This window comes from Megalobrama amblycephala, linkage group LG4 (genome assembly GCF_018812025.1).
Source record: "Megalobrama amblycephala isolate DHTTF-2021 linkage group LG4, ASM1881202v1, whole genome shotgun sequence".
NCBI classification, from domain to species: Eukaryota; Metazoa; Chordata; class Actinopteri; order Cypriniformes; family Xenocyprididae; genus Megalobrama; species Megalobrama amblycephala.
In genome coordinates this window covers 8,552,430-8,572,625 of record NC_063047.1, presented here as the reverse complement: position 1 = coordinate 8,572,625, position 20,196 = coordinate 8,552,430, and the positions used below count along the sequence as shown (strand labels likewise).

Genomic DNA, 20,196 nt, shown 5'->3' with positions numbered 1-20,196 from the left:
TTATCTGCTTACCCCCAGGGCATCCAAGATGTAAGTGACCTTGTTTCTTCAGTAGAACACAAATGATGATTTTTAACTCCAACCGTTGCCATCTGTCAGCTGTATAATGCGTATCAATGGGAACTCCATCTATAAGAGTCGAAAAACACGCACAGACAAATCCAAATTAAACCCTGCGGCTTGTGACGACACATTGATGTTCTAAGACACAAAACGACTGTGCGAGAAACTGAACAATACTTATATCATTTTTTACCTCTAAAACACCAATATGTCCAAATGCATTCAGCATCTGGTTAGTGAGGTCAAAAAACGCGTTCTGATGACAGAAGTGATGTGTCGGGCTTTACTTCAATGAGTGCGAGACATCACTTCCATTGTCAGAGCGCGTTCAGACCTCACTAACCGGATGTGGAGGGCAGTTGGACATAGTGGTGTTATAGAGGTAAAAAATTATATAAATACTGTTCGGTTTCTCACACAAACCAATCGTTTCATGTCTTGAAATCAATGTGTCGTCACGAGCCACAGGGTTTAATTTGGATTTGTCTGTGCATGTTTTTTTGACTCTTATAGATGGAGTTCCTATTGACACGCATTATACGGCTGACAGACGGCAACGGTTGGAGTTAAAAATCATCATTTGTGTTCTACTGAAGAAACAAAGTCACCTACCATCTGGGATGCCCTGGGGGTAAGCAGATAAACATCAAATTTTCATTTTTGGGTGAACTATCCCTTTAATGAGCTAAGAGTTAAAATGTGATAATGAATGACTTCAGAGTGCTGTTGCAAGAAGAGAGCTGTTCAGTAATATTTTTAGCAAAGCTGAGGAGACAGAACAATAAGTCAATGAAGCATATCAGTGTCGTCTTACCAAACACAACTACAGTAGCTGTAGCACTGCGTCTTTTTGCGACTATGTTACTGGCGAGACAGGTGTAGTTGGCGGAGTCAGAGAGTCTGGCTTCATTGATTATCAGATTGTGGTCAGCACGAGTGTCAATGTTGTCGTCTCCAAGGGAACTGACCAATTCTTCATTTTTCAACCACTCCACCTGACAAAAAGAGAAGCATTTATTAACCAAAGCTGCAATTAGCAAAAGAGATACCAGCTTCTACACTCAGTAAGAACAGTAAACTGTTATTGCAGGCGTAGTAAAACATTGGATTCTCATGGGACTGCATTTATTTAAAGGAGAAATAGTGTTACACAATGGAAACAGTCACTTATTTTTGGACTGTTTTGGCCAGTGCTTATTTTTCTGAGATCTGGTGACACTGACAGGGAAGCAAATAACACAGATGGAAGGAAAACAGCACTGTAAAAATGCAGTTACAGCACTTAAAACATGCTCAAGTAAGAGTGCCTTTTAAAAAATTCTTATTAAAGTTTAATTCCTGAAAAATCTACTCAATTACGATAACTTGAGTATTTGCAATTCATTACTTGGGAGGAACATAAGGGCTAAGAGCACTATTTGAACAAGACTATTGTGTTCTGTCTTTAAAGTCACCACAAAATCAAAATTGACAATTCTAATTTCTTTACAGAACCGCAGTGTTTATTATAAAATATTAATCCGTGCAAACCTTTGTTTTTTTATTTTTATTTTATTATTCATGTGCACTTGTAATATTTGTTTAAAAATGTTAACCTCCCCTCAACCTATCACAACTTCCATTTCATGCCGACTTCAATCCAACAATCCGATTTGGTTAGAGCTTTTAATAGAACATGGTTCCTAAAATTACAGTCACATTAATGCTGTGTTCTCAGCAGTAACTACAGCGATGCCCTCTTTGCCCTCTCTTCCTTTGTCTCATCACAGCATTTTAAACTTTGCTCTATTCACAGATCATTTCTCAGAATCACATTAGCCCTCATGTTCATAGTTCACAGTATGCTTTAATTATTTTGTGACTAACCCATTCGAATAATTAGAGTAATTATTTCACTATGAAGCTGTAAAATCAATCAATGTGAAAAAATGATTGCAATTTTAATGGTAAAAGACTGTAAAAATCCTACAGTAAAAAAAAATGGTTAATGGTAAGTTCCCTCTATACACTGAAAAACTGTAATAGATCTAATGGGACATTTCATGTAATGTTACAGTAAAATCATAAATTAATGATTTATTAATTCTGATTAATGATTAATTAATTAATTCTGTTAAAATTAAAATGATGCTACCGTATTTTTTATAGTAAAGTCCTGGCAACCACAGCTTCTGTTTATTTATTTATTTATTTTTACTGTACATTTCAGATTTTCTTTTCTTTTTTACAGTGTATTACTGAAAAAAAAAAAAGGAGAAAAAAAAAGCTTAGCTGGTCTCCCAGTCTGGACAACCCTATTAGCCAGGTATGTTTTGCTAGTTTAAGAGGGATTTTGGGCACTTTCAATGAACTCAACTGACCAGCCAGCTAAGACCAACAAATCACCCGGTTTAAGCTGTTTTTCAGCAGGGAGTCATACTACTTGTGTATTGAAGTGGAGAGCGCACTTCTCTAATGTATTTACTCAAGTTTTCAGGGAAACTTGGGAGTTGAAATAGGCAATTAGCACACAGTGCAAGCAGACCTCTCTGTTGAGACATTTGCCATGCTCTGCATTCTTGAGCACCACTTCCCCTCAGCCTTTGAAAACGTGCAGAGCACAGACATGAAGAAAAATCGGAGAAAGAGAGAGAGAAGGGGGGAAAGACAGGATAAAGGAAGAGAGGGAGTGAGGGGAGAAAAGGTAGGGGACAAATACAAATTAGCTGGGTGAATGTGTGGCAGAAGATGTGAGAAATGAATGGCCTAATTGGCACATTTGTTTCAATTACAGCGTGGCTAACAGTGGCAGGGCTGACGGAGGAGTTTCCACAGTCTCAAGAGGATCTCGTGATTTCATTAGTGCCTCTATCCTGCCTGATTAAGGTCCTGTTGACAGGAAGAGATCAGCCGAATCGAAGGCCTCGCTGTTATCACAGACAGGGGCTACTCTGCTGTCGCCCACAAAAGTGGGACAGGAGGTCAAAGCCGCTTAATGTATTTGAACTCAGTAAAACAAGATATCGAAAATATTTGGATCGGTTTTTGCGGGTGGTGTTAGGGGAGCTTTTTTTTAACCTGTGAAGTGTGTTTGTGTGTGTACGGTGGAGAAGAGGCTGTTGAAACTGCTTCATATTTCAGCAGGGTAATTACTAAGATTAAACAGCTCTGATAGGCGGCCCTCAGGGATATAACGCCGCCTCGCTGACTGTGAATTCAATCAAACCCACACACGCACAACACATTGACAAGACCGACACAAGCAGACATACTTACAATCACTTTGAAATTACTTTTGACACCAACCTTTGATAATGCAGACAGCTAAATCTGAATTTCTGCAGATGCTTTTGTCTTTGGTATATTTTTTGTCGTTGGTATATAATGAGCATAAAATTCAACAAACAACTTTAAAATGAGTATTAAGTTTGCGGTTTTATCTATAAAATATGCTTGTGTAAATTCATTCACCTAATTAATATTCATTCATATTCTTGATGTATTTGTTGAATTAACATAAAAGGATCTTGATGAGTAGCTGTCCAAATGCCCTGTTAAAAAAAACAGGATTTGCTGGTAAGGTGTGTTTTGAAGCATGGCAGCTAGTTTGTGCTGGTTTAAGCTGGTCCTTAGTTGGCCCATTAGCTGGTCATGAGCTGGTTTAAGCTGGTCAAGTGCTGATTCTAAGCAACTAGCTACAGCTCAGGACCAGCTTAAACCAGCTCATGACCAACTAAGGACCAGTTCAAACCAGATGCCATGTTCAAAACATACCTACCCAGCAGATGCTGGATTTTTCAACATGGTGTGCACAATATAATGCACATAAGTCCACTAAAATTAGGCAAGGTTTCTTGCACCAAAAATGCTTTATATTCACATGGCCATTATCCACCTTTCCTTCTGACATTTAGAATTAAACATGCTATTTTTACCATGCTACATTTAAGACTTCCATATGTAAGACATCTAAGACATCTGCTATGACTGGATAATTTCTTGGCATGTGAAATGAGATACATATTAGATGAAAATGAACCAAGATACTGGTGTTTACTTATGGCAGAATCCTTCTTGGGGACCCTTTCAAGAACTTGGCAGGAAAGGCTTACTCCAGTCTAGAGAATTAACAGACAATGAGCTGGAGAGTGTGGGAAACACAAAAGTGTCTGCATGAAAATTATCCAATTTTTCAAGTAATTCAAGGGCTGCCAAGTTCTCAGGGTGAGTAAACTGCTGTAATGCTATGAGTTGTGATTCTAAACAGTAGTGCTATTAAGCTTAAGAACTTAACAGCAGAAATGCCAGTGCTTTGAAATCCTGGATCTGACCAACCTTTGTATCAACATATGCAATAAAATTCACTATTAACTTAACATCATCCCTGTTTTACTAAGAGGTCAGCTGCTATTTTATTTAAACTTGTTTCATTATATTTTGGATAACAAGCCCTACTTATCAGTGTGGTATTTCAACATGCATCTCCAATAAAGTGTTTTGCTCTTATATAACTATAGTTTGAGCAAAATAATTCAATTTTGCAATTCCCATTGACATGTATGCCAACATAAAGAATTTACTAGCATAGTTTAGCTTTGCATCATGCAGGATTTAATGGACTTTTGGAAGAATGCGATTAATTATTTAATTCCAATGTTTATATAATAAATGAACACTAAGTACATACTTGATTTTCTTTTTAGTTGTACTGTATCTAAAACATATTTCAAAATTCAAGAGTGAACGTGCTTGGCATTTCACATGCCAATATATTACTGCCAATCAATACATAAATTGATCAATTGATCATAAATAATACATCTATGAATTGCACATTTGGAAAATTGCAATAGTCTTGGTCACTCTAAATCAGCAATCATCTCTGAAATAGTGTGCAGTATAGATAGTTTATCCCCTTTTGTAATAGAAAGCAATATCATTTGGTCAGTTCATTGGTTGATGTGATCCCTGTAATCCAAGATAAATTAATGTCTGTGGTTTAAATCCACATTCTTCCACAATTAATTGGTTTCTTAATCTCATCATCTCAATTTCAAAAGTCAAATTTAGACTTAATTCTGGAGCTTTGATATCCTTTGATGCACTCTGAATTAAAATGATCCTTAAAAAACAAAACAAAAAAACACACACAAGGAATTAACCCCAGACCTGGCAAAAACAGAGAAAAATGCTGTGAAAACACTTCTAGGACTTTATTGGTCAATCATACAGAAGTAAAGGCAACCAGCACAGAGTTGTCCCTTTCATCCTCTCCTCTCCTGAACACACAACCACATTACCATTCTTTCCAGATCAGCCTTATCACAGCTAAACACATAGAGACAGGATACCACCCAGCTCCAACCGGCCTGTAATTGGCTTGTTAGATCATGGGGATCATCACTCACTTTCATGGTGGCTGGAAAAGGACAGGAGAGGAAAAAAAAGAAAGAAAGAAAAAAAAAACAGGAAACAGGTAGGAACACATGAAGTGAGTTCTTTTTGAATGGAATAAAGCTTTTGATCCTTTTAAAAAGTAATTAGAAAATAAATAAATAAATAAAAGAAAGCTAAAGAAAACTTAATGGTGATCTCAATTATGTACACACAAATGAGTTATGTTCACAAATGATTATAATGCAGAAAATGTTATAGAGCTATTAATGTGGGTCACAAGGCTTAGATAATGTGGCCTTAGATGAATTTGATGAATTCATGTTGAGATATCTGACTTTTGATTGCAAACGCTAGTATTTTGACAAATCTGAGACATTTTAAAAGTCTGAGACATTTTAAAAGTTTGTTTAAACATTTATATATGGCACATGCTGCATGAAATTTTCATACAAGCAAGATAGTTAAAAATATTTTTTAAATGTGATTTTTCTTTCCTATGGCATCCTCTTAAAGCTTTCCAAGTCAATGGCAAGAAACGAAAACACAGGAAAGGGGAAGGTGAGACCATTTTCTGGTCTAACTTAAATTGATTATATTTCACAAAAAGCTTTGGGAGCAATATCTCTTTTGGCCAATTGAACACTTCTCCTCAGTAGCAAACTCAGAGTGCATAATCTCATTAAAAAGATTTTTATGATAACACAGTCTAGACCAACTATGCAGAGAGGCTTAAGAAGCTCTCTGGGGAAACTCATTTACAGTTACAGTTTAGCTCTACAACAGAAAACTTGTTCTTTTTCTAAAAGGTAATTTCGGAGTTTTTTGTGTTTATGTTGTAATTACCACAGTGCCGAGAAGCCCCCCTGCGTAGACACAGGATCATATCACAGTTTAATTCACCACTCAGATCACTCACATTAATACTGCTACTATTTAAAAGGACAAAGCTCCAATTTAAAGGAACAGATTACCCCCAAAATAAAGCTGTCATTTTTTTTCATTTTTTTTTTTTTTTTACATAATTCCACATTATTCTAACCCTGTGTCATTTTTTTTTCTTCACAAAAGAAATTAGGCAGAATGTCCAAACCTTTGTTTTCCATACATTGATGGCCACTCTAAAAATGACAAAAAACACAATTAACCATAAAAAGCTTACTGTATCATATTCGATGAGCAAATTTAAAAGGCCTATAATTTATCAACATGATCAAAACTTTTCCAAGCCTTCCTTGGCCTGTTAGTATTGTTAGTAATATTTCAAGATGAACACTATACTGGACAGAAGAAACTTAGGTTTATTTGATTATCCATACATAATTGTTTATTTTACATCTCTCAATCATCAATCTGTTGCATTGGATTATATGCTTTGCCCCCACAATAAAAAAACAAAAAAAAACAAAAACACAGAGCTTTGATTATAAAACTAAGCATTTAAATATCACCTTTTTAAGAGATGAGTAAGCATCAGAACGTCATCATTCCATATTCTCCTATATCATACTACATAAGCCATAAAAGCCTGATGTATCAAATATGATCCAACAAAAAACTCATGCATTTTTTGTGTTTGTTTAAAAGCTCATTAAACTGTTCCATTTCCAAAAATTTGAATCTTCTCACTATTATTTCATATATCAAGCTTTACAGGGTTAAAGTTTCATAAAAGTGATCCATATGATTTATGTGCTATATTACTTCAAAATATTACTATTGCTATATGTGTTCATAAGCATGTGTGAAGCATGTCTTCATGATAGCTTTGGATGAAGAGAGAAGATGATTATTAATAAGGGCTTGAATTCTTCCTCACACAAACCTATTATATGAACTAATTTTTTTTTACTCCAAAACAAGATGGTATTTACTTACTTACTAGAAAAGAAATCAGGCTGGTTAATTATCCTAAGAGCCAACAGTGATGACAAACTGACTCTATCCAGAAAGATGCGAGTCTCATTAGCTTTGTGACCACAGAAATACTACAGAGCATATCTCAGAGGGGGTGTTTATGACAGTTTAAAAGCACAAACACATTCCACTAGGACAGAATAAAGAGAGAGTGAGGGAGAAAGAGAGAGAGTTAGCATCCAGCATGCTGGTAAAATGATGCCGTATAAATCTGCTCTCTCCCCCTCACAGCTTGGATTTAAATTTTTTATGGTGGAGGTGTGCTGGAATGGACCTGATCACCGATTGCTGGTCTGCACTCTGCATTATTCACTAGTCCCTCTTATAGCTGACTTCATTTATGTTGACAAAGTACTTGAAGGGAGATTCTTGTCTTCCAGTACCTCCCAGATTTCCTCCGTTTTTGTCCAACGTGCACCCGAATAGACAGACACTGGCAGAGCTCTTACATTTTATCACTGAAACATTCACAAAGCATTGGTGACTGCCAAGAACCAAACCCTACTATAATCACACACACAAATGAACATGGATATATTGCCCGCTCATAATCAATGATATGCGGACCTGTCGTTTTTGTCCCTTACTTGACCCTTGACTGCACACAAACGTGTATTAAACTGAAACCAGTCCATCAAATTTGATGACAACAGTCAGTGAACTGTCATTTGTTGTTCTCTTTAAAACTATACTTCACTAAAAATGAAATCCGTCCATCATTTACTCACCTTTAAGTCATTCCAAACCTGCTTGACTTACTTTCTTGTGTGGAGCATGAAAGGGAGATATTTTTGAAAACATGTTTTTTTTTTTTTTTGTCTGAACACTTAAAATCAGTACGGTCCCATGTTGTTTTAGGCCCTATTGACTTTTTTATATAGACCAAAATAGTTCTTTAAATATCTGTATGGCTTTCTTTTCCATGTAAAACACAAACAAAGATAGTTTGAAAATGTCTCAGTGTTATTTGTTCCAACATGGAAAGTCAATATGGTCCAATGTTGTTTTGAACCCCATTGAATTTAAATATATATGGACCAAAGTGTTTTTTTAAAATATCTTCTTTTGTGATCCATAGAAGGAAAGTAACACAGGTTTGTAACGACATGAGGCTGAATAACCTGCAATTATCTGGGTGAACTATCCCTTTAAGCACAGAAAAAGGCATTACTTAGTATAGATGTTTAAAAACAGCACTGATGCTTGTTTCCAGTCAGCAGAGAGCATGCATTGCCCTTCCCAGATATCCGCCCTGTGGGAATGATGTCAGAGGCTGAGAGGATGGGTCTTACCTCTGCCATGGGCACTCCCTCCGGGGGACGACAATGCAGCACAATCATGCCCTTGATTGGCACTTCCTTCCCTTGAGGATCCTGCTCAAAGTTTTTGCGAAGGTCTGTTTGAAAAGATAAGAGGCAGCTGTCACAGTGGGCAGAGTCCGAGCCGATATTTGGCCTATCTTTGCCAATCGCTTTCACTGCTCAGTATCCTGCTCTATCTACACCCCCTGCCCTTCGTTTTGGCAACCTTAGAAAGGAAGGGCAAAAGAGCAGCAGAGTGCAGGCATTCTCAATGGTGCTCCGGCCATCTGCTGGAGTTGCGGGTGTCGTTGGTTCAGTTCAGTTAGACAGCTCTGCCTCATCCTTACTGTGCTTGTAACAGCAATAGATTTTTTTTTTCTGTACAATGCAAAATGCTTTTAATTTGTAGAGAGAAAACAACAGAAAAATGATAAAAATGGTCCAGCTTCAGGTAGGAAAAAAATAATGCTCCCTGTATTCAAGTGGAATAAAGTTGTTAAGTGATTATCAATTAATAATGATAAAATATAATCCTTAAAATTATGATAATGATACTCATAGAAAACAATAATAAAAACTAAATAAAGCTGTTAATAGATTGTAAATGCCTTCAAATTTAAAGGGTTAGTTCACCCAAAAATGAAAATTCTTTCATAATTTACTCACCCTCATGTTGTTCTAAACCCGTAAGACTTTCGTTCATCTTTAGAATATAAATAAAGATTATTTAATGAAATCTGAATGATTTCTGACAGCTACGCAACTGAAACTTTGACGCTTCAAAAAGTTCATAAAGAGATCGTAAAAATAATCTATATGATTTGAGTGGTTTAGTTCAAATTTTCTAAAGAGACAAGGTCATTTTATATGCTGAACAGACTGAATTTAGGCTTTTATTCGCATACAGACATTCATCAACGCACACATCAGTTGGTAAATGGAAGTTCAAGCATGTTCTCTTGACATGCGAGAACCAATGAGGTTCATTCTCGTGTGTTATGCTGCACGTTTGAGCTTCACCACAAGAGGTTTGTTCTCACGTGTCTTTCAACTTCTGTTTATGTTTGCTGATCAATGTTTATATGTGAATGAAAGCCTAAATTCAATCTGCTTATCATATAAAGCGATCGTGTCTCTTTAGAAAATTTGGACTAAACCACTCAATCCATATGGATTAGTTTTATGGTCTCTTTATGAACTTTTTGAAGCATCAAAGTGGTAGTTGTGTAGCTGTCAATGAAGGGAGAAATCATTCAGATTTCATTTAAAATATCTTCATTTGTGTTCCAAAGATGAATGTAAGTCTTATGGGTTTGGAACAACATGAGGGTGAGTAAATAATGACAGAAATTTCATTTCTGGGTAAACAAACCCTTTAACACATTTAATGCATAATGGAAAAAAAAATTGTAAATACATAAAACAGATTTTTGCCCCTTTTCATCTGTGTTTATATTATGTGTTTCAGAAAAACCACATGAAATTCACATGTGCAAAAACATGGCCAATATGTGAAACGTGTGAAACACGTGCACTTTGCACATGGGAAACATGGTTTTGGAACAGTTCCCATGTGAAATCCATGTGACCACGTAAGAAAATTGAAATTCGTGGGAAATTCATGTAGTTTTTTAAATGTAGGTGCATTTCAGATTTAGCATGCAAGCTTTTGTCTAAATAATTTTCAGCAATTCTAAAAGAGAGAAAAAATTGATTAGTTAGCTAATACAAGAGGTATTTTCAAACGTTTTGATACCCATGACCCTTAAATTTATTAAATTATATCCTAGATTTTTTATTTCTTATTTAAAAACTTGCATTGTCAATACAATGCAATTAAAATAACAATGAATAATAATCATTTTCTCACTTGGAGGCCACTCGGACCTAATATACTCACAGGCTATCCTCACTGTGGCCTTACGGCTCTTCGAGGTCCCTAGGTGACTCCAGGCCACACAAAGGCACCAGTAGTCCTCTGGACCATGGAAATCCTCCACCTGCTGCCTAGTAACATTGATCGTCACTTCGCGGATTTTCAGCCCTGTGTAACAGGAAACAGAGAGCATGAACATCTGAATTCACTTCAGGTCAAAGTCCATTAAGTATTGATCTTCAGTGTTTGGTCACTTCAGTCAGGGTCCTTAATGGTGATTGACGGTAAGAATATACGCTGGGTGTCAGAAGGATGAAAGGGTACCAAAGCTCTCTGAATTCTGAGACTGAAGTTTAAAAATATCATATGCATTGTTATTTAAAGGTGCCCTAGATTCAAAATTTGAATTTACCTTGGCATAGTTGAAAAACAAGAGTTCAGTACATGGAAAAGACATACATTGTGTTTCAAACTCCATTGCTTTCTCTTTCGTATGTAAATCTCATTTGTTTAAAAGACTTCCGGAAAACGCGCGGATCTCAACATAACACCGACTGTTACGTAACAGTCGGGGTGTACGCCCCAATATTTGCATATGCCAGCCCATGTTCCCAACATTATGAAAGGCATTAGAATAATATAGGTTTCATAGACAATTGGAAAAGCTTTTGGGGCAGACCTGATCTGTTGAAAAGAGATGGTATTCATCCCTCCCGGGATGGTGCTGCTCTTCTATCTAGAAATTTGGCAAATAGTCTTAGAGCTAAACCATGACAAACCAGGGCCCAGATCAGGACGCAGACAAACTGGCTAAACCGACCGTCTGCTAGCCGCCTCACGTCACAGAACTCAGATAATTCACAGCACATAGAAACTCTTTCACCTAGATATTATCACATAGAGACTGTGTCTGTACCTCGAACTAGTAAATACAAAAAACTTCCGAAACCTTTTAAGGGTAAAAATTTAATTGATGTTCAAAAAATGAAAATCACAGATAAATCAGATAAACAAATGATAAAGCTTGGGTTACTGAATATTAGATCTATTTCTTCAAAAGCACTTATTGTAAATGAAATTATCACAGACAATAAACTAGACTTGCTGTGTTTGACAGAAACCTGGCTAAAACCAGACGATTACATTACTTTAAATGAATCTAGTCCTCAAGGTTATGATTATCGACACAATCCTCGACAGAAAGGCAAAGGGGGAGGTGTTGCTGTAATTTATAGTAATATATTCAGAATCATTCAAAAGAATTTCAAATATAATTCCTTTGAAGTGATGGTGCTTTATGTAACATTATGTAAGTTGACATTTGTGCTGGCTACTGTATACAGGCCACCAGGGCACCATACTGACTTTATCAAAGAATTTGCTGATTTTCTATCAGAGTTAGTACTGGCTGCGGATAAAGTCCTTGTTGTTGGTGATTTTAATATCCATGTAGATAATAATAAAGACGCATTTGGATTGGCATTTGCAGACATTTTAAACTCTATTGGAGTTAGACAACACGTGTCAGGACCCACTCATTGTCGTAATCATACCTTAGATCTAATACTGTCGCATGGAATTGATATTGATGCTGTTGAAATCCTACCGCAGAGCGATGATATATCAGATCATTATTTAGTCTCGTGTATAATACAATTAGCCAAGGCTACAAAACCACCACCCAGCCATAAATATTGTAGAACCATCATGTCTACCACTAAAGATTGCTTTATAAATAATCTCCCCGAGCAGTTTCATCGCCTTAGTATACCTGACAACTTAGAAGAACTCGATGCTGCAACAGAAACTATTGGCTCTCTCTTTTCCAGCACATTAGATGCAGTCGCTCCTTTACGTCTAAAGAAGATTAAGGAAACTAATCCAACGCCGTGGTATGATGAGCACACTCGGGCTCTAAAACGAGCTGTTAGAAAAGTTGAACGTAGTTGGAAGAAAACAAAACTAGAAGTTTTTCGCCTTTCATGGAAAGAAAAAATGATTGAGTACAGAACGGCTATAAGAAATGCTAGATCTACTTATTTTTCAAATCTCTTAATAGAAAACAAACATAATCCTAGGTATTTATTTGACACAGTGGCTAAATTAACTAGAAACAGAGATTCAACTGCTGACGTTTCCATAGAGCACAGCAGTAATGACTTTATGAACTTCTTTACTTGCAAGATTGATAATATTAGAGAGAAAATTAAAAACATGCAACCGTCTACAGTTTCGCTTCAGACAGTGCACTGTAGTGTCCCTGAGGTAAAACTAGAATCATTCGCCGCTATAGGAGAGGAAGAATTATCTAAACTTATCAAATCATCAAAATCAACGACATGTATGTTAGACCCAATGCCGACTAAACTACTGAAAGAAATGCTTCCAGAGGTCGTAGGTCCACTTCTTGATATAATTAATTCATCGTTAACACTAGGATACGTGCCAAAAACCTTTAAGCAGGCTATTATTAAACCTCTTATTAAAAAACCTCAACTAGATCCGAGAGATTTAGTAAATTACAGGCCAATCTCGAATCTACCTTTTCTGTCAAAGATACTAGAAAAGGCAGTTTCATCACAACTGTGTTCCTTTTTAGAAAGAAATGGAATCTGTGAGGATTTCCAGTCAGGATTTAGACCGTACCATAGTACTGAGACTGCTCTTGTTAGAGTTACAAACGATCTACTCTTATCATCCGATCGTGGCTGTATTTCTCTATTAGTGTTATTAGATCTCAGTGCTGCTTTTGACACTATCGATCACAACATTCTTTTAAAAAGACTTGAAAACTATATTGGCATTAGTGGAATTGCTTTGGCATGGTTCAAATCGTACTTATCTGACCGTTATCAGTCTGTAATAATTAATGAAGAGATGTTGTATCGATCACAGGTTCAGTATGGAGTACCACAAGGCTCAGTACTAGGACCGTTGCTTTTCACTCTGTACATGCTGCCCTTAGGAGAGATAATTAGGAAGCATGGTGTTAGTTTTCACTGCTACGCTGACGATACTCAGCTCTATATTTCCTCGCGCCCTGACGAAACCTACAAATTCACAAAACTAACAGAATGCATAGCTGACATTAAAAACTGGATGACAAGAAATTTCTTATTATTAAATTCAGAAAAAACTGATATCCTAATCTTTGGACCAAAAACTTCCTCATGAAAAAACCTTGAATACTCTCTAACACTTGACGGGTGCTCCATTAAATCTTCGTCCTCAGTTAGGAACTTGGGTGTGCTCTTCGATACCAATCTTTCATTTGAAAGTCATGTTTCTAGTATCTGTAAAACCGCCTTCTTCCATCTAAAAAATATATCTAAATTACGACATATGCTCTCAATGACAAATGCGGAACAGTTGATTCATGCATTCATGACCTCAAGACTAGATTATTGTAACGCTCTACTGGGTGGTTGTTCTGCTCGGCTTTTAAACAGACTACAGTTGGTCCAAAATGCGGCAGCTAGAGTTCTTACTAGAACCAGAAAGTATGACCATATTAGCCCAGTTCTGTCAACATTACATTGGCTCCCTATTAAACATCGTATAGATTTTAAAATCTTGCTACTTACTTATAAAGCACTAAATGGTTTAGCTCCCCAGTACCTAAGTGAGCTCTTAATGCATTATAGTCCTTCACGTTTATTGCGATCTCAGAATTCAGGCCAGTTGATAATACCCAGAATATCAAAATCAACTGAAGGCGGCAGATCCTTTTCCTATTTAGCACCTAAACTCTGGAACAATCTTCCTAGCATTGTTCGGGAAGCAGACACACTCTGTCAGTTTAAATCTAGACTAAAAACACATCTCTTTGCTCTTGCATACACATAACACATTATCAATACATTAACATTTTTCAAATCCGTTAAAGGATTGTTACGCTGCAATAATTAGGTCGGCCGGAACCGAGAACATTTCCTATAACACTAGATATACCTGTACATCAGAATAAGAATGGCATCTACGCTAATATCTGTCTCTCTGCTTATCCGGAGGTTTTCCGGGTGCTGGATCCAGGCCGTATCCAGATCAGATGGAGAACCTGTGTCTGGACCTGACTACAACGCAGCCCAGGAGACAATGGGCCTACAGATCCAGTTCTGGCTGCATAGATTTTTAAATCCCCGTATCCGCTTACAAATATATATATATAATCTATTTTTAATCTCTATAATAAAAATGTATAATTCAGATTTTGATCTCCATATCCATTTACATATATTATATATATCTTCCAAGGGGTTTTTTCCCTCCTAGGACTTTTTTCCCACGCTGGGTTTTCTCCTAGGGGGTTTTTTCCACCCCTGGGAGTCAGCCGACATTGGCTTAATGTAGCACCATCTTGTATATGTTACATATTACCACGCTTGTTTGTACAGCTTATTTTTAACCACTTCCCTTTTTTTCTGTGCGTCTAATATGTAAAGCTGCTTTGAAACAATTACCAATTGTAAAAGCGCTATATAAATAAATTTGACTTGACTTGACTTGATTAGACAAGGGCAGCCAGTAACGTCTGGACCTGCACAGGTGAATCAACAGACTAGGTAAGCAAGAACAACAGCGAAAATGGCAGATGGAGCAATAATAACTGACATGATCCATGATAGCATGATATTTTTAGTGATATTTGTAAATTGTCTTTCTAAATGTTTCGTTAGCATGTTGCTAATGTACTGTTAAATGAGGTTAAAGTTACCATCGTTTCTTACTGAATTCACGGAGACAAGAGCCGTTGCTATTTTAAACACTTGCAGTCTGTATAATTCATAAACACAACTTCATTCTTTATAAATCTCTCTCACAGAATAGCATTAGCCGTTAACCACGGAGCACAGCCTCAAACTCATAGAGAATCAAATATAAACATCAAAATAAATACTTTACTCACATAATTCGAAGCATGCATACAGCATGCGTGACGAACATCTTGTAAAGATCCATTTGAGGGTTATATTAGCTGTGTGAACTTTGTAAATGTGCTGTAATATAATCGAGAGCATAGTTAATGATGCCAAAATAGGCAGTTAAAATTTTTTAAAAATTATTTAAAAAAATCTATGGGGTATTTTGAGCTGAAACTTCACAGACACATTCAGGGGACACCTTAGACTTATATACATACATCTTGTGAAAAAGCATTCTTGGGCACCTTTAAGAAAAAAAAAAAAAAAAATTCCAGTGAAGACCAGTGAAAAATTTAATGGCCTTGGGTTGCTTTTCCCTTCACATGCTGCCCTACATAACTCCAGTTTCATGTCTCTCTGCTCCAAGTTTTTGAGTGCATTACTGATAAAAAAACCTTTTTTTTCTCCCTCTTTCAGAAGGTCCTTCCTTGTTGTCTGTGCCACAGATTGTTAGCAAGATGAAAATAGCTAGCTGAAGCTGCATTAGCCTAAAAGCACAAGAGCCACGCTTGTTACCCCTGAGGCTTCATTTAAGACAAATATCTTCAGATAAGCTTGTCACAACCTGAACCCTTCGAACTCTCAAATCTATGATAGTTAATACTATGGCGATAAAATTTAATGTTTCTTGACTTTTAAAATGACTGACTTTCATGGTATGAACCTGAAGTCACTCTTTGCAGATTTATTGCATTAGAAAAGGCTTTCACTGTTAATCGTTTTCATCTTCTACCACGTTCTACAGGATTCCTACACCCTACAGACTTTACAAAATAGTACAGATATGCGGATTAAAAGGAATTTTATGCTATATGTTGAGAACCACAATAACCAATCCAGATTTTTTGCTCCTCGCTTTAATGCACTCTCAAACATTAGTCTGTAATCTGGAATACTCCTGTACCATACGTCTCCTAATAAACAGTACCAGGGACCATATCTGAACACTTTTACTACATAAATATCAAATAAATCTGAAAGTGCCTTCAACTATACAGGGATTACTATTGCAGCTCAAAGATAAAACGATGGCATGCAATTTATGTAAACAGATCAGTTCAAGAAGACTCAGCTCATTTTAAAACAATTTTTTTTTTTTTTTGTGAGATTAGGATGAGCCCCAGTGCGGGAGGATAAACAAAATAAATGATGCTGACACTGTATTCTGAATTTTGCCCTGGACGATGGCAGCAAAGAAGCCCAAACAAATATGATACATTTGGAAGTCCTCTCTTAAATTATACAGCTGGACATTGTGGTTCTCCTTAATACCTACACCACTGTTTAAAAGTTTGGATCAGTAAGTTCCCTTTCAGTCGGTCACGTTCGACGTACGTCAGTAGTGACCGACGAATTGGGATATCGCTAGAGAGCCCTATCAGCTTCGAGTGAACTAAAACAAGCCAATGGAATTGGTGTGCGATATTTGCATAATGCACACTGCCTCCGTCAGGTGTATATAAATAGGAAGCAGATGCAATCGCACTCTGTCTTTCGCTTCGGAGCCAACAGTTTGGTGTCTCCAGCTTTCAGAAGTGAAACTAAACAAGCCTTAGAAGATTCTAGCGTCTTGTGTTGGTGTGACGGCACAGCAGCGAGGTTGCAAGCTTCCCGAGGAGCCTGAGCAGTTTAAAGCTCTCAACTGCTGTTATTACAGAAATCAGTCCCATTTAAACCGCAGTTGTCTGTTCCTCCATTGTGTTCAGGGAGTGGTGTACCCGAACACATCGTGACTCTCCCTGTGTGCTTCGGCACAAAAGAGCTGATTCTTCCCCTTCTAAAAAAAAGGGGGCGAGGAGACTAAATCCGCCTCACCTTCCTCTATACCCTCTTGGGATCTCACCCTGGTACTTACATCTCTCCGGGGTCATCCCTTCGAACCTTTGCAATCAGTTGAGTTAAAAGCACTGTCTCTTAAGACAGTCCTCCTGGTTGCATTGGCTTCGCTGAAGAGGGTAGGGGACCCGCACACATTTTCGGTCGACGAATCGTGCCTGGAATTCGGGCCCGGTGACTCTCACGTCATCCTGAGACCCCGGCCCGGATATGTGCCCAAGGTTCCTACCACTCAATTCAGAGATCAGGTAGTGAACCTGCAAGCGCTGCCTTCGGAGGAGGCAGACCCAGCCCTAGCTTTGCTCTGTCCCGTCCGCGCTCTGCATGTGTACGTTGACAGAACGAGAAGCTTTAGGACCTCAGATCAGCTCTTTGTCTGTTACATAGGCCAGCAGAAGGGAAAGGCTCACTGGATAGTAGATGCCATCGCCCTGGCGTATGAATCCCAGGGCGTGCCTTGGCAAATTCATTTTTCAGACGTTTGTAGGTACAGACATCCGTTGTGGCCATTCTTGGCAGTTTTTCTGAGGCTATTATATAGTTCATATCGATATCGGAATTATATCGTATCGACCGAAATTAAGAATTATATCGTGATATAAATTTTGGTCATATCGTCCAGCCCTACTGGGTTCCATATGTCACAATCCCTCTACGTGAGCGGTCCCATATGTGTAATTGTTCATGGTCAAACTCCCTACGGTGAGCCCGTGACAGGGGCGGAGCCAGACATTGTTAACATTCGGGGCTTAGCCCAAATCTATATTTTTCCAATGACATTTTAATTTCTGTTAACAGCTTTACTGACATGAAAGAAGCTTTTTTTATAGTATTCTTTAGTAAAGTTCATCAAATGTACATGATTTGGCACTTTAATTTGTAAAAGTTTGTTAGGTATACCTTCTGTAGGGGGGTCCGGGGGCATGCCCCCCCGAAAGAAAATTTTGTACATTTTAAGGTTAAATGCATCAATCTGGGGCACTTTGGAAGCTCAAAATTAAGAGCTTCAACCCATGTACAGTGTGCAAATTGACCAAAGAAACAGCATTGTACCTCGACATGAAAGAGGGTTTAGTTCTTTTTAGTCTGTAGTATCATCTTTTTAGTTGTGATATAGTGTCTACATCGTTTTAGGTGTTTTAGGATGCCAAACAATTATTACAATGAAATAATAATATAGATTATAATATATAATATAGAAATTATAAGACTTTTGTACTAATTTCTAAGATAGGCCTAAATCCTTGAGCTTTTATGCACAGCTGATCGCGTGAGCAAATGTGCGCACTCGCAGCGCAGACAGACTGTATATATACTTAATCACTGTATTTTGCTGTTTTATAAAGGCACATAGCCATATCATGGTTTCGATTTTAGTTCGTTGGCAAAATACAACATTAGAGACCATTTACATGTTTTAAATTTTCGGTTCATTATGAAACGGTGGCACCGGGTCATTAATTGGAAACACTGAATGAACATTTAGCTAACAAATACGCCAAAGTTGTATTATCAGCTATTATATCATAAGAAAAACCCTTCAACCGGACCGAAAGAGAGCCTCGAGGCCTGCCGCTGCTCTGAGTGAGTGACAGGAGGCGTGGCTCTGTACATCTGCGGTGTGTGTGAACGTGCTGAGAAAGCGCTACCGGTAACACTGTATGTATGGATAGTACTATAGAAAAGCGGTATTGAACTGTTTAACATATTTTAATAGAGAGATATGTTTAGAAAAATTATATTTTGACACCACTGTTAAGAAACCTCAAACCTGAAAGATTCGGGGCTTGACTCAAAACATTCGGGGCTGAAGCCCCGGCAAAATCGGCTGGCGCCGCCCCTGGCCCGTGACTTTCCCTTAGCACAGCCATCTCTGCTGTCACCTGTCAGATGAGTCTCCCTCTACCCAGGTGGAGCCATCCCAGGGACTCCATATGCGTACTGCTCAACTGGCCAGACCATATGTGTATTCTCTATGTAAACTCCTCCCCTACAGGGTAGGTAGTGGCCTCCGCATCGTCCCCTATGGGTTCGCTTCCCCAGTGTAGTCTAGTTTACTCAGTGGGTATGTCGGAACAGCAGTAGACTCTCTCTTGCGCTGGGCACTGGAAGGGCAATGGCGATTCTAGACTTTTTTAACAGGGGTGGCCTTAGTGGAGCACTGATTAATTCAAGGGTGGCATCATAAAATCATGCATCGAACACCATACTCATAAATTGAAGGACAAAGGCCGTACTCTTACTCTTACAAAAACACCAATTAAATACTTTTTTTCCCATTTACATTATTAGTAATTATTACTTACATTATTATTAGAAATTGAAATGAAACAAACATGAAACGGCACAATGCACAACAAAGAACGTATTATTTACAATTAATCACACAAAATTAAAGCTTAATCAAAGGCCACATCTGACCTGTGAGCTAAACTATTACTATTTATAAAGTTTAAACGATATAGACTACTCCTTCATGTCATTACTGCATTGGTGATGTGCAAGTCGAATTCAGTGCCTGTCACTTTAAGGCCCTGACGGCCGTGAGGTTTGCTTGATTCTCACGGTTTAAGCTAAATTGTTGTTGTGCATTGTGCATAAGGATATGTGGATGAAATGAATTATGTTTTCCATGTCATTTGTTAAAATAAATGCTCTAAAGCCTAACAACTCAAAGAAAATCTGTCTTGGATTACAGGAGATACTGTAAGTGTCTTGTAATGATAATTTCTATGATTTTGGCGAGCACAAATAACTATCTCCAGATGTAAATGGTTGCATATCCTATTACTCAAATTCAACTAAACCCACCAGTAGGCTAGACCTTAATTTCACAGCATAGGTATGTTAGCAACACAGGGCTTGAAAACATTGACTGTATAGCCTATAGAACAAACAAAAACGGAAC

The 20,196-nt window shown here is 37.6% G+C and overlaps 1 protein-coding gene across 2 annotated transcripts in view; it reads right to left on the bottom strand.

The window, feature by feature from the left end:
* unc5db (unc-5 netrin receptor Db) overlaps positions 1 to 20,196 on the bottom strand; it is a 165,823-nt gene that overhangs the window by 42,391 nt on the left and 103,236 nt on the right. For both annotated transcript variants that reach the window (XM_048187240.1, XM_048187241.1), the window contains exons 3-5: positions 10,555 to 10,698; positions 8,646 to 8,749; positions 878 to 1,058 (exon numbers count right to left, since the gene is read on the bottom strand). In XM_048187240.1, coding sequence (XP_048043197.1) covers positions 878 to 1,058; positions 8,646 to 8,749; positions 10,555 to 10,698 — 429 coding nt within the window. The remainder of the gene's footprint in view (positions 1 to 877; positions 1,059 to 8,645; positions 8,750 to 10,554; positions 10,699 to 20,196) is intronic.